Source organism: Sinocyclocheilus anshuiensis, unplaced genomic scaffold (genome assembly GCF_001515605.1).
Source record: "Sinocyclocheilus anshuiensis isolate Anshui unplaced genomic scaffold, SAMN03320099.WGS_v1.1 scaffold1155, whole genome shotgun sequence".
Taxonomy (NCBI): Eukaryota; Metazoa; Chordata; class Actinopteri; order Cypriniformes; family Cyprinidae; genus Sinocyclocheilus; species Sinocyclocheilus anshuiensis.
The window spans coordinates 296615-309676 of record NW_015542398.1 but is presented as its reverse complement, the minus strand read 5'-3'; the positions used below and the strand labels follow the sequence as shown (position 1 = coordinate 309676).

The 13062-nt window shown below is 35.7% G+C and overlaps 2 protein-coding genes across 4 annotated transcripts in view; both read right to left on the bottom strand.

The window, feature by feature from the left end:
• Positions 1-1383: 1383 nt before the first annotated feature.
• LOC107692859 (transcription termination factor 4, mitochondrial-like) lies at positions 1384-2358 on the bottom strand. The gene is given in 3 exon segments (XM_016492066.1): positions 1384-1549; positions 1552-1825; positions 2017-2358. Coding segments are annotated over 3 exon segments (738 nt in total). The 3' UTR covers positions 1384-1427.
• Positions 2359-7676: 5318 nt separating this feature from the next.
• The window catches only part of pask (PAS domain containing serine/threonine kinase), a 16656-nt gene continuing 11270 nt past the window's right edge, over positions 7677-13062 (bottom strand). The window contains exons 16-21 of one of the 3 annotated variants that reach the window (XM_016492077.1): positions 11116-11250; positions 10827-11026; positions 9821-9954; positions 8494-8637; positions 8260-8416; positions 7677-8160 (exon numbers count right to left, since the gene is read on the bottom strand). In XM_016492077.1, coding sequence (XP_016347563.1) covers positions 8061-8160; positions 8260-8416; positions 8494-8637; positions 9821-9954; positions 10827-11026; positions 11116-11250 — 870 coding nt within the window. In that variant the 3' untranslated portion in view covers positions 7677-8060. Of the gene's footprint in view, positions 8417-8493; positions 8638-9820; positions 9955-10826; positions 11027-11115; positions 11251-13062 lie in introns of all 3 variants that reach the window. The other 2 variants (XM_016492078.1, XM_016492079.1) reach the window with 2 other exon arrangements.

Below are 13062 nucleotides of genomic sequence, written 5' to 3'. Positions count from 1 at the left end.
ATTCATTTAAAACTAGTTCTGGGATCTAATAATCTGGAGATCTAAACTTTTTTCCTTAAAGCCTTTGACAATTGTATCTTTTAGTGAAGGACTGAGTTACGTACATTTTCCCTTTTCTGCTGTTTTTTTTTTTTATCCCTGCTGAGCTCTTTAAAAACGACCATCATGCAGAATGTGATTCTAAATACGATACAAAAATATTAGGTGGTAAAACAATTAAGAGAAAATAGTAGGCTACTGTATATACAAAAAAAAAAAAAAAAAAAGTATATATATATATATATATATATATATATATATGAATAGTTGAGCATAAAAATGTGAGTCTGTACATTTTCAAGAAAACATTCTGTCACAAATCCAAGGGTTAATAGTGATAAATATGAAATATAAAAAAAATATACTTTTGAGTGAAATTGAATGAGCTTAATATATTTACAAACATACAAATTACAACCACAAATGCCAGTAGCATGATGTTTGACAAGCTGGAAAAATCCATGCAAATAATGTGCTTGTTTGTTGTACTGGTAATAGAAGCTGTTATCGCTAATAAATACACAAATCATTATAACAATGGTACGTAGTTCCAACTGAACAAAACACTATTTTAAGTTTCAGCCCCGTTTTTTTCGACAAACAGTTCAAAGAGGAACAATGAAATACGAATGCATTGAAGAACAATCGATAAATCGTGTTAAAATGACTCACGTTCCTGTTCCACACATCCACATGTGCAGTAACTACTGCTTCCATCCAGGTCTCCATTAGACTAATGCCACCCCAGATCAATATTAAGTTTCAGCCCCGTTTTTTCGACAAACAGTTCAAAGAGGAACAATGAAATACGAATGCATTGAAGAACAATCGATAAATCGTGTTAAAATGACTCACGTTCCTGTTCCACACATCCACATGTGCAGTAACTACTGCTTCCATCCAGGTCTCCATTAGACTAATGCCACCCCAGATCAATACCTCCTGACTCTGTCCTTGTTATCAGAGAGCAGGCGTTCCACTGATGCGCACAGATCCGTAAACGATCGCACGGCACTAACACTCTTTCAGCTCTCCATGGTTACTCAGCATTTGGTGTAAATTATGCTGACCCTTCCCATAACAGGCCGTTCAGATAAACTAACACTAACACCATTATTACCTCAATGTCCCTCGACACTACTATTCACCTCATATCCGGAGGTAAAAGCTTATAAAGCAATAAATGAGATGGAGGATTAAACTAACAAATAATATACATGGCATGACCACCACCCTGTAAACAGTATGCTATTGGTTTGCATATGTTAGGTCCGTTATGCAAAACATGAAATGCTGTCATCATATATCTCGGAGAAAAAAAAAATACTTAGGTAATTTTGCTGAATTAAATCGTTTTTATTCATTTTGAATATTTAATACAAAATGCCTCATTTCCTGTCCTTCTTGTAACCAGTGTTCCAGTGACGCTTTTTCCTGTGCAGTCCATCGTCATCATCATCATCATCATCATCTTTATCCTCCCCTAACTCCTCATCACTGCTGTATTCCCTTCTGCCTCTTGCTCTCTTGCCATCAGCTTGCAAAAAACATGGAACTCCTCTGCAGTTGCCATGGCGACCTGCGTCAGGTAGGTTTCCTCAGAGACGCAGAGGATGTCTTTGAGCGGGGGGTTAAGGATGAGAGTTTGGCCCTTTTTGTCTGGCGTCTGGTACAGTCCCCTCCGTTCCAGAAAACAGTGACGACACCGGAGCTCAGAGAGAGACAACCTGAACAGCTTTGCCTTTACCATCTCTGGCTGCCGCACACCCATACGGAAATATGCATACTGCGGGGAGAAAACAAGCTGTGCGTCAGTTTGAAACTACTGTAAAACACTAATTGCCCTTTAAATTGCAACTTCAGTGATCCAAAATGGCTCACACAACAGTGAAACATCATTTACACAGACAGTTTACCCCAAAATGTTGTATCGTCATCAGTGCCAGGAAAACTTTTAGTGAAAAATAGCAGCCCTACCTGAAATTTGTACTCCAGCTTGGCCAAATCCTCCTCCAAAACCTCAGGTGAGTCTCTGAGGATGTCTGTGACCTGATGGATGGTGAAGAGGCATTTCTCTCTGAGCAGTCGGGACACCATGTTTACACTCTTGACTGACAGAAGCATGACTTCGGGGTAGCGACTGATCATCCTCTGCAGACTACCTGTGGACAGATTTCGGACAACTCTCCATAAGTGGCTTTCAAACTGGTGTCTATGGACACCCAGCGGAGCACTAGAGGGTCCATGGAAAATTTCAGAGAAATAAAAATTACAAAATGTACAGTGTGGGGGGAAAAAGAACAATAAATAAATCTGCATATAATTTTGAGAGAAAAAAATATTTTTATTAGGGCTGTCAAATTGATAAATCGTGAGTAATCGCATTCAAAATAAAAGTTTGTGTTTAAATGATGTGTGTGTGTACTGTGCATATATATATATATATGTATATATAAATACACACACATACATGTATATATTTAAGAAATATATGTAATATTTATTTATATATAATATAAATCATATATATATATATATATACAGTTGTGCACATAAGTTTACACTCCCCTTGCAGAATATGCAAAATGTTCATAATTTTAACAAAATAAGAGGAATCATGAAAATTGCATGTTATTTTTTATTTAGTACTGTCTTGAATAAGCTATTTCACATAATGTTTATATATACTCCACAAGACAAAATAATAACTGACTATGTAAAAACGACCCCGTTCAAAAGTTTGCATACCCTTAAATCTTAATACTGTGTGTCATTTCTTATAGTTGTTCATGAGTCCCTTGTTTATCCTGAACAGTTAAACTGCCTAAACAAAGATGGATTTCAAAATCATACAGTCACTGTTGGGAAGGGTTCAGATATGCAGAAGATGCTGGAAAACCAACGAATGTGCAGGAGCTGAAGGATTTTTCAGAAGAACAACAGGCAGTTGAACTGTTCAGGACAAACAAGAGACTCATGAACAACTATCTCAAAACATAAAAACAGTCATGGACCATCCAGGAAATGACACACAGTATTAAGATTTAAAGGGATAGTTCACACAAAAATGAACATTTTTTCTTCGGAACACAAATTAAGATATTTTTGATGTTTATTTTCCGTGTAAACATCACGTGCTGATGCATGTCCGTGTTTTAAGAAATATTTACATGTATATATATAAATATACAGTTTTGCACAAAAGTTTGCATACCCCTTGCAGAATATGCAAACTTCATAATCCGAAAGTATGTAAACTTTTGAACGGGGTCATTTTTACAAATTCAGTTATTATTTTGTCTTGTGGAGTATATATAAACATCTGTTATGTGAAATAGCTCATTCAAGATGGTACTGAATAAAAAATAACATGCGATTTTCATGATCCCTCTTATTTTGTTAAAATTATTAACAGTTTGCATATTCTGCAAGGGGTATGTAAACTTTTGTGCACAACTGTATATTTATATATATATATATACATGTAAATATTTCTTAAATATATACATGTTGGTGTGTGTATTTATATATATATATATATATATATATATATATATCTTCTATATATTATCTTCTCCCCTTTCTTGCAATGTACATATTTTCAAAAATTAGGTTTTCCTTTGCCTATAGCTTGTTGCATTATTTTCTGTAAAGCTGCTTTGTAACAATATTTATTGTAAAATGTGCTACACAAATATATTTCAGTTTAATTAAAATATGTTTATCTTATATTTAATAATTGGGTAGAAAAATATTACTTAATAACAAAGTTAATATTTTCCAAATAATTAAAAAATGTTATATACATTTCCACCACTGTTCAAAAATTCAGGGTTGGCAAGATATTTTAATAATCTTTTGAAAAAAGCCTCTCATATTCACCAAGGCTGCATTTATTTGATCAACAATTCATTAAAACGGTAATATTGTGAAATATTATTACCATTTAAAATAACTGTTTGCTATTTATATATATTTTAACATTTCATTTATTCCCGTGATGGCAAAGCTGAATTTTCAGCAGCATTACTCCAGTCTTCAGTGTCACATGATTCTTCAGAAATCATTCTAATATGCAGATTTGCTGCTCAAAAACACATTTTCTTATTATCAATGTTATCAAACAAATGTGCTGCTTAGTATTTTTGTGGAAACCGAGATTCTTTTTTTTTTCAGGATTCTTTGATGAAGAGAAAGTTCAAAAGAACAGCAATTATTCTAAAATAAACTTTTGTAACATTATAAATGTCTTCACTGTCACTTTTAAAAAATTAAAGATTAAAGCATCCTTGTTGAATAAAAGTATTGAACTTCCTGTTTCAAAAGGAAATAAGTCAACACAGAAAGAAAACATTTCTGAACTATCCCTTTAAATGGTTATAATGGCCTGAATGAATCTTTGCAGTTTACACATTCTCAAAAAATAATGATGGATAAATTTGACAACATTCCTGATTTGTTTTAAAATTAAAACCATCAAACATCAACTTCAAAGGCTAGTAGTTTTTAAGCAAGACAAATTCATGCAAATAATTTATTTGTTGTACTGTGGCAGAAACCCGTCTTTAATAAATAAACAAATCATTATAACATGATACATAGTTCCTAATGCTATTTCTGGTCCACAAAACTCTTCTGTTAGTGTCAGCCCAGTTTCGATGTTTTTGAAAGAAGTCTCTTATGTTCACCAAGGCTGCATTTGACTGATTAAAAATACAGTAAAAATAGTCGTATTGTGAAATAGCATTACAATTTAAAATAACGGTTTTCTATTTTAATATGTTTAAAAGGTAATTTATTCCTGTGATGGCAAAGCTGAATTTCCAGCATCATTACTCCAGTCTTCAGTGTCACATGGTTCTTCAGAAATCATTCTAATACGCAGATTTGCTGCTCAAGAAACATTCCTTGGTTGTGCTGGTTAATATTGTTGTGGAAACCATGAATGATACACTTCTTTTTTTCAGGATTGCTTGATGAATAGAAAATTCAAAAGAATAGTATTTATTTGAAATAAACTTTTGTAACAGTTTAGCTGAATACAAGTCATTTTTCCTCAAGTAAAATGTATATATTGTAATTAGTAATTAATAACTGGCTTCTAATAGCCACTTGCCACTGGCTCTGCACCCCTTTACCTAAACTCACTACTTCAGACTGCCCTCCAGAAGCTTGAGTTCTGCAAGTGAACGGCACGTTGTAGTACCATCCAGAATATTGCTATTCTATCTAATCGTTGTCTTTGGGAAAAAAAACAAACAAAACTTGACTCTCTAACACAGGGATGCCCAAACTCGGTCCGGCAGGTGTGTTGAGGCAAGTTGGAGCTAAACTCTGCAGGACACCGGCCCTCCAGGACCGAGTTTGGGCACCACTGCTCTAATACTAGCGTTCTCTATTCTTAAGGTGCTTTCACATATAGTTCGTTTTAAAAGAACCAAACCCAGTTCACTTAAAGTGAACCAGAAAGGGAACCAGCTGAAAGTGACCTCAGTCCTTTTGGTATTCATAATATAGTGGACTCAAAAGAGAACCCAGTTCTTTTTTTTTTTTTTTGGTGTTCTTCAGCACTGAAGTGATCTCAGATCTTTTCTTGTTCACACCACGACTTCATAAGAACTCAGGCCCCAGCTTTCTGTGCAGCAGTGAAATGCTGGAGTCTGATGTACTGGAAAACATGGAAGATGAAGTGGACAGGAAGGGGGTTATGAAGAGCTGGCAATCCCTGATCATGTCACCGGTCAAGACATTTGCAGAGCTTTAACAACCCATTTCAAAATTAAAAGAGAATATTATGTATAAAGTTATTTCAACTTTCTTTTTTTCTAAGACAAGTTAAGATAAGTTACAGTTGTAAAATGTTTCTGTGTTCCTGACTTTTTTATTGAAAAATTCACAATAAGCTGTATTTCATTGTTCAGTGTTACATTATAATTATTTTTTTTTTCTTTCTAAAGAATCATATACTATTATACTATGGTTTGTCTGAATACTAGATTCTGATTGGCTGGCATGTGTACATTAAAACCATTTAATGCACAGGTCTGAGTCAGTTTAATCACCGTTCTATATAAATGCGCTGCTTCTATTGACACACAAACAAACACACACACTTGAATATGTGGTTTACAGGGACTCTCCTTAGGTGCAATGGTTTTTCTGTTGTAAAAATTGTATTTTCTATCCCCTTACCCTAACCCAGGGGTGTCCAAACTAGGTCCTGGAGGGCCACTGTCCTGCAGAGTTTAGCTCCAACTTGCCTCAGCACACCTGCCTGGAAGTTTTTGTTGGTTGCTTCTATTTTCCTCGCTTTGGATAAAAGCGGCTGCTAAATGATGTAGCGAATCAGCTCAAGGGGAAATATGAATATGAATTAATTAGAGAAGAGTCCATTTTTACTGTGCATTGTGTCTCTTCCTATGGAAAAGGTAGTGATTTCCTCTACCCACATTCCTTTGGGCAATAAAACCAGTGATATCAGCATTGGTTGCCATGGTGACCAGGGGCCTGGTGTCGTTCGCAGACAACCTGGCACCCAGTATGTTTATTGGGTGAGGGGTCTGTGACGATTTGTTAATCTAAGGAATAATTGATTTGTTAAATCTAATGAAAGGTGGTGTGTCTGATTGGTCTGATTGGTCCAGACTCTACAATGATTACATGAATGTAATAAAATGCTAAAAGTGTTCACCCAGTAGCTAGTAAATTCGGAAGATAGAAGTAGTTTTTGAACTCGGTAGCTGAAACCAACTTACAGAAACATTGCTACAAAAAAAAAAAAACAGCATTTGTGTAATTTGACTTTTAAACCATATAATTATTGAGACTTCTAATCGTGACAAGCCCCAGTCTCCATTACGTGTGTATGTTGAACTGATATTGTATGATGCTGTAACTATTTGCTGAGGGGCTATAAACTATTTTTAATAAACTTTTAGCTTTTGTGTTATGTAGTCACTCAAAAAATGAACGTACAAGTATTAGATAACAATTAGAGAATAGTTTTGTATTCAGTATGAAGAGTTTGCACTTCCATGCACTGAGGCAGTTGTTTCTTGCAAAATTATCCTTAGTTTTAACAAACGTTGTTTTAGGAGATTCAGATTTTCTAGCAGTCACATATCCTATTATAATATTAAGTAAGCTATTATTTATTCATTTGTTTTTATTACGCAACTCATCACAATTGAATGTTAGGCTACTCTGGTTCCCACCAGCAAATCAAAGAAAAAGCTTCCTACAAAGTAACCAATCGCGATATGTTTAACGGTAGCTATATAGCAGTTGTTGAGCATTCAGTCTAGTGTCTAATTCTATGATAATGTATGAAATATTTATTTTATAGTTTCGTCCTCACCTGTTTTCTGCATACATGTGAACCCATATCTGTGTCGCGTCAAAATACACCGGCATAGGGATGGACGATATCGACGATACTGCCTTGAAAAATATCGGTATCGTATCGAAAACAAAATAAGTGGTATCGCCCATCCCTTCCGGCACTGAAACAACAGTCAGACTTCAAAAGTTCCGGATGTTTGAACAGAACACGAAACAAAAGTGATTATAAACTGCAAATATTTTATTGAAGAATTCTATTGACATTAACATTTGATAGAGGCTTTACAAAACCTGTGTACAATTTGAAATAATATCAGAGTAACCAACAGCCAAAGCAAACTGAAATTACGCCAATAACAAGTTATTCATAGGATAAAAAAAAATTAATTAAAATATTCATAATTTAAAATGATAAAAATCAACCTAAAATTCTTGTAAAGTTCTGAAGGCCTAATAACAAATATGGTAAAGCTCAGGTGACCCTCATCAAGGTCTAGTGCATGTGTCATATATGTTTTAACAGGACAATTATTGTACTCAACATCATAGTATTACAACAAACAGCAAGAACTTTCTACATCTCAGAATACAATGTTTTAAAAACTCCATGAAAGGTGAAAAACAACATGTTCATAAATACACTCCTATTCCTTCACCAAACACAGAGATAAAGCTGTTCCTTAGCAACACAGATGGCTTCCATTCCCAGTCACACTTTTCTTTTGCTCTTTGGACGGACTGGTATCATCAAGGAGTACAGCGGCAGCTAGACGGAGAGTTCTGCAGAGATTGTGCATTAGTGTTCATGGTGACATTAGATGTAATGTCATAATTAGTTGAGCAGAACGCATTAGTGTTTCTTTCACAACAGCTCCTCACTCATCGGTAAGATACTTCAGCAGCTCGGACTGCAGCGCCGCCATTGTTCTCCTCTGTTCCTCATCCTCCTCCTCATCTTCATCTTCTAAATGGGTGTCCTCTGAAGTGCTCAGATTGTTTTTGGGGTCCAGGTAGAGGATATCTGCCCGGTGCAAAGCTAAATATTATAATATTTTTGGAGGATGAAAGAATAAATGGTCACAATATGAAATAACCTACAACCAATAGTCTTACCATTGCTAGAGGGAAAGACCTCTGTCCACGAGTACTCTGCTAGATTTATGGGTTGCTGAATCCACTGCGACTCCAAGAGCTCCTCTAGAGTCATTCTTTGATCAACCACTGAGTGCAAAAGGCCAGCCAACAGTGCATACAACTCTAAAACAAGGACACAGCAACAGGTTGAACAGTAATAAATGGTGTTTTTGCAGGTTTTCTTTTAAAAAGTAATGTCCAAAAAGACACGTCTTATTTTTTGAGAAATTATTAAAAAAGAACTGTTATGATTAAAATGAGAACAAATTTCTGCCAATGGGCTCAGAAAAATCAACTTAATGTAAAGTGAAACAAGTCTTCAAGCCTCATTGACCGATATTTCTTCTTATTTTAAGCATAAACTCAATTTTGCTCGATTTCTCAGAAAACAAGACTTCATATCTTCACTTTGCATCTCAAGTAAATGCATCTTGATTTAAAGGGGTAGTTCACCAAAAAATGAAAATTCTGTCATTAATTACTCACCCTCATGTCGTTCTAAACCTGTAAGACCTCCGTTCATCTTCAGAACACAAATTAAAGGGGTCATATGATGCTAAAAAGAACATTTTGTGTATTTGGTGTAATGAAATGTGTTTATGCGGTATGCAAAAAACACATTTTCCACATACTGTACATTATTGTTTCTCTGCGATGCCCCGCCTTTCTGAAATGCGTCGATTTTTACAAAGCTCATCGGTCTGAAAAGCGAGGTGTGCTCTGATTGGCCAGCTATCCAGTGCGTTGTGATTGGCCGAATACCTCAAGCGTGTGACGGAAATGTTACGCCCCTTACCATACTGTGATGCCGTGTCCCGGCCGGAGCGACGAGAAAAACATGAAAACCCATTATAAACGAGGCATTTGCTGCATCTAATATCTCTTTGGATTTGAGACTTTAGTCTTTGCAACTTTACAGATCTTCTTTATGCACCAAGAGCTTGTAACACTTCAAAGAGAAAGCAAAAAATTGAAAATCGTATCATATGACCCCTTTAAAGATATTTTTGATGAATTCTAAGAGACATGAGGGCGAGTAATTAATGACAGAATTTTCATTTTTGGGTGAACTATCCCTTTAAGGATGTGTAGATATTTGTACTGGTAAATAAGCCAAAAACACTGAGGAAAATGTTACATTTTTGCAGTGCAAACAACATTTCATGGCATGTCTGTGAATTGAATACTTTCTGCTCCAATTTAAGATATTTTTAACGCCTTCATTTGTGGAATAAAGTCAAATTAGTCAAATCAGTCATGTGTCTCCAGTCAGTCTTCATAGCTGTGATGAAGCAGAGCTGCAAACCTGTAGATATCTGGCATGGAGGGTTGAGTCGGGCCTGCAGGGTTTCCTCCACACTGCAAAACGGGTTTTCACTGAAGAGTAAGGTGTATAAGAGCACTCCTAGAGACCACATCTCCAGCTCTGGACCCTCGCATCTACATACATCAAAATATAAAATACAAAAAAGCAAATACATTTAAAAAATCTCATATTTTACCTGTATATGTAAGCATAATGGTTTCAACATTATTCTTGCATTCATTATTCAGCATTCAGACATTCACTTCCACAGGCTTAAAGTGAACATAAAAATTGCATTTCACAAACTTTTTTTTTTTACTTGTGATGTTGCATGTTTCCAAGTTAAAAAGGGTTTTTAAACCTATTTCAATATCCAAACAGGATTAATGAAACCTGAGTGAATAATAAATGTTAACTTGTCACTACATTTTTATTGAGGGAAAATAAAGAAAGACCTGATCTGATGAATCATGCACATGAATGTTCAAGGGCTTTGTGGTGATCTCAGTCATACAGTTATTAATGTGTTGCTTATTTTATAGACATGAATATGAATATGAAATATATATATATATATATATATATATATATATATATATATCAAGACATGGGGACAGAAAATTTATATATTTATACCACTTCAAATAGTCTAGTTAATCAATTTCACACGAAGAGTGTCGTTTTTTTTCTCCAAAAATTACCATGATTACAAATGTGATATTGATTTTTTACAACAGTTCAATAAACAAAAAGTTAATGAAGAGACTTGCGTTTTAGACACATTTCCTGCTTTTGCACTATTTCGACAACAAAAATAACACACCTCTATGTTACCCTTCTCAGACCCTTAAAGGGATAGTTCACCTTCAGTTGCTGGTCCCAATGGGCACCAGCAACTGAAGGTGAACTATCCCTTTAACCGCCTGATCTTATCCTGTATTCTGTCCTTATCAAGCGTAGACACACAGATGGAACCGAGATGTCTGTGTGATGTTTCAGCACATACGGGTTTCCCTGAAGCACCTCTGGTGAGCAGTACTCCAGAGTGCCACAGAAGGTGTAGAAGAGCTTTCCGGGTTCCAGCAGGGCAGCAGAGCCAAAGTCGATCAGCCGGATGTGGAATTTAGAGTTTATGATGATATTTTCATCCTTTATGTCCCTGTGGAGCACTCTTTTGCCACACAGGTAACTCACTGCGGCTACCAACTAGGTACAGACACATTTAGATACACATCAGGAAAAAGTGATCCAATTACAACTTCTCTGTGCAACAGTTCTCACAACCTGTTTCTCACCTGTCTGAAGATGTAGCTCGCTAGAGGCTCATCCAGTCTTGGCTGCATGTCGATAAACTCAAACAGGTCTAGCCCATCCCCATGCTTCTCCATGACCATTTGGAAGAATCCCTCATTCTCAAACACCTCCAGCACCTGCAGCAAAAAGTAATACACTCATAAACACAAACAGTGAGCATACTATAACTAGCATTTTGGCAATGTTCAGTATAAAACTTGACATTAATCCAGAAAATTTATAATATGAATATTACATCTATAAATGTATTGTTCAAATATTTGGGGTCATTTTGTTTTTCTTTTGAAAATTCTCTTATGCTTACCAAGTATGCTTGATTAAGCTACTTGATCAAAAATATAGTAAAAACAGTAATTTTGTGAAACATTACAATTTAAAAATGACCATTTTGTGTTTTAATATTTTTAAGTGAATAATAATTTTTAAGGTTCCTAATATTGTTTTGGGAGTCTCCTACAATAAGTTTACATGCACGCAAGGTCCAAAAAAAAATAAAAAAAAATAAATAAATAAATAAATAAAAAAAAAAGAAATTATGCATTTAATATCACCTCATTTTCCAACAATTCTCAAACGATTTGTTCGAAGCAGTTCTAAGATCCAGTCTCTCTAAACCCCACCTTTCCGAGAGCCTACTCTGCTCTGATTGGTCAGATGGCCCAGACTGTTGTGACTAATCTAACGCATACAGCGCGTAACGGAAACGATACGTCCATTGCCTAGTTCCGTATTTTGAACGCTCGATAGAAAATATAAACATCTATTATTTATCATACGTGTGATTCAGTGGAGCCAGCTGGTCCAAATAAACAGGGTACTGAGCCATCTTTCAAGAGCAAGTTTGTTTGTGGGCGGGGTCAAGTTGTTCGCTGCCAGCCAACGTAGAACATAGGCGGGAATTATGCAAATGTATTACCCTGTGACGTGTAGCGGTCACGGAAGTGGGAATCAAATTACTAACGACTCGTTTAGGCTGTAGAGAGTCGATTCTTTATTTTGGGAGACAATAACTTTATTTATCGTGCATTTTCGGCTTTACAACTTTGCAGATCGTTTGCATTCATATACAGCTACAATACACACTGCACGAAAGGCAATATTCGAAAAGATGATGAATTTATTGGCATTGCTGAAAGAGTCTATCAAAATCTGAAGAGTACCTGCCCGAAGGGCTACCAGGGATTTTGAAATTTTGCAAGCCCTGTCAAAGTATCAGTTCAGGCACCGGTACCGTTTTAAAAATATCGATTTAGCACCGGTATCGTAAAAAACCCAATCGATACCCAAAACCCTAGGTATGTATCAACAGAGAAAAGTCTGTCATTTTTACTGGAAGATGAAATGGCGTTTTGAAATTGATTAAGAATTACAAGGTCCAAAAAAAAAAAAAAAAAATTAATAAATAAAAAAAATAAAAAAGATTTAGTTTTCTCAAAATATGCATTTAATGCCACCTCATTATCCACTGATTCTCAAACAATTCGTTCGAAGCCGTTTTAAGATTCAGTCTCTCTAAATCCCTCCTTTCCGTGAGCCTACTCTGCTCTGATTGGTCAGAAGGCCCATTCTGTTGTGATTAGTCTACTGCATACAGCGTGTCGGAAATGATATGCCAATTGCCATAGTTCCATATTTTGAGTGCTCAATAGAAAATACAAACATCTACTATTTATCATACTTACAGGTTGTGATTCAGTGGAGCCAGCTGGTCCAAATAAACTGGGTACTAAGCCATCTTTTTGTGAACGTTTTGTGCATCCTGCATCAAACTCCCCGAGATTAGAGAAGCAGTCGTCAGAAAATGACGGGAACACAAAAAAAGATTGGGGTTGTACAGTGAAAGACATCAATTTTAACTAGTGGTCGACCGATATATTGGCCGATATTTGACATTTTTCAAATATCGGCATCGGCCGATAAGTTTTTCT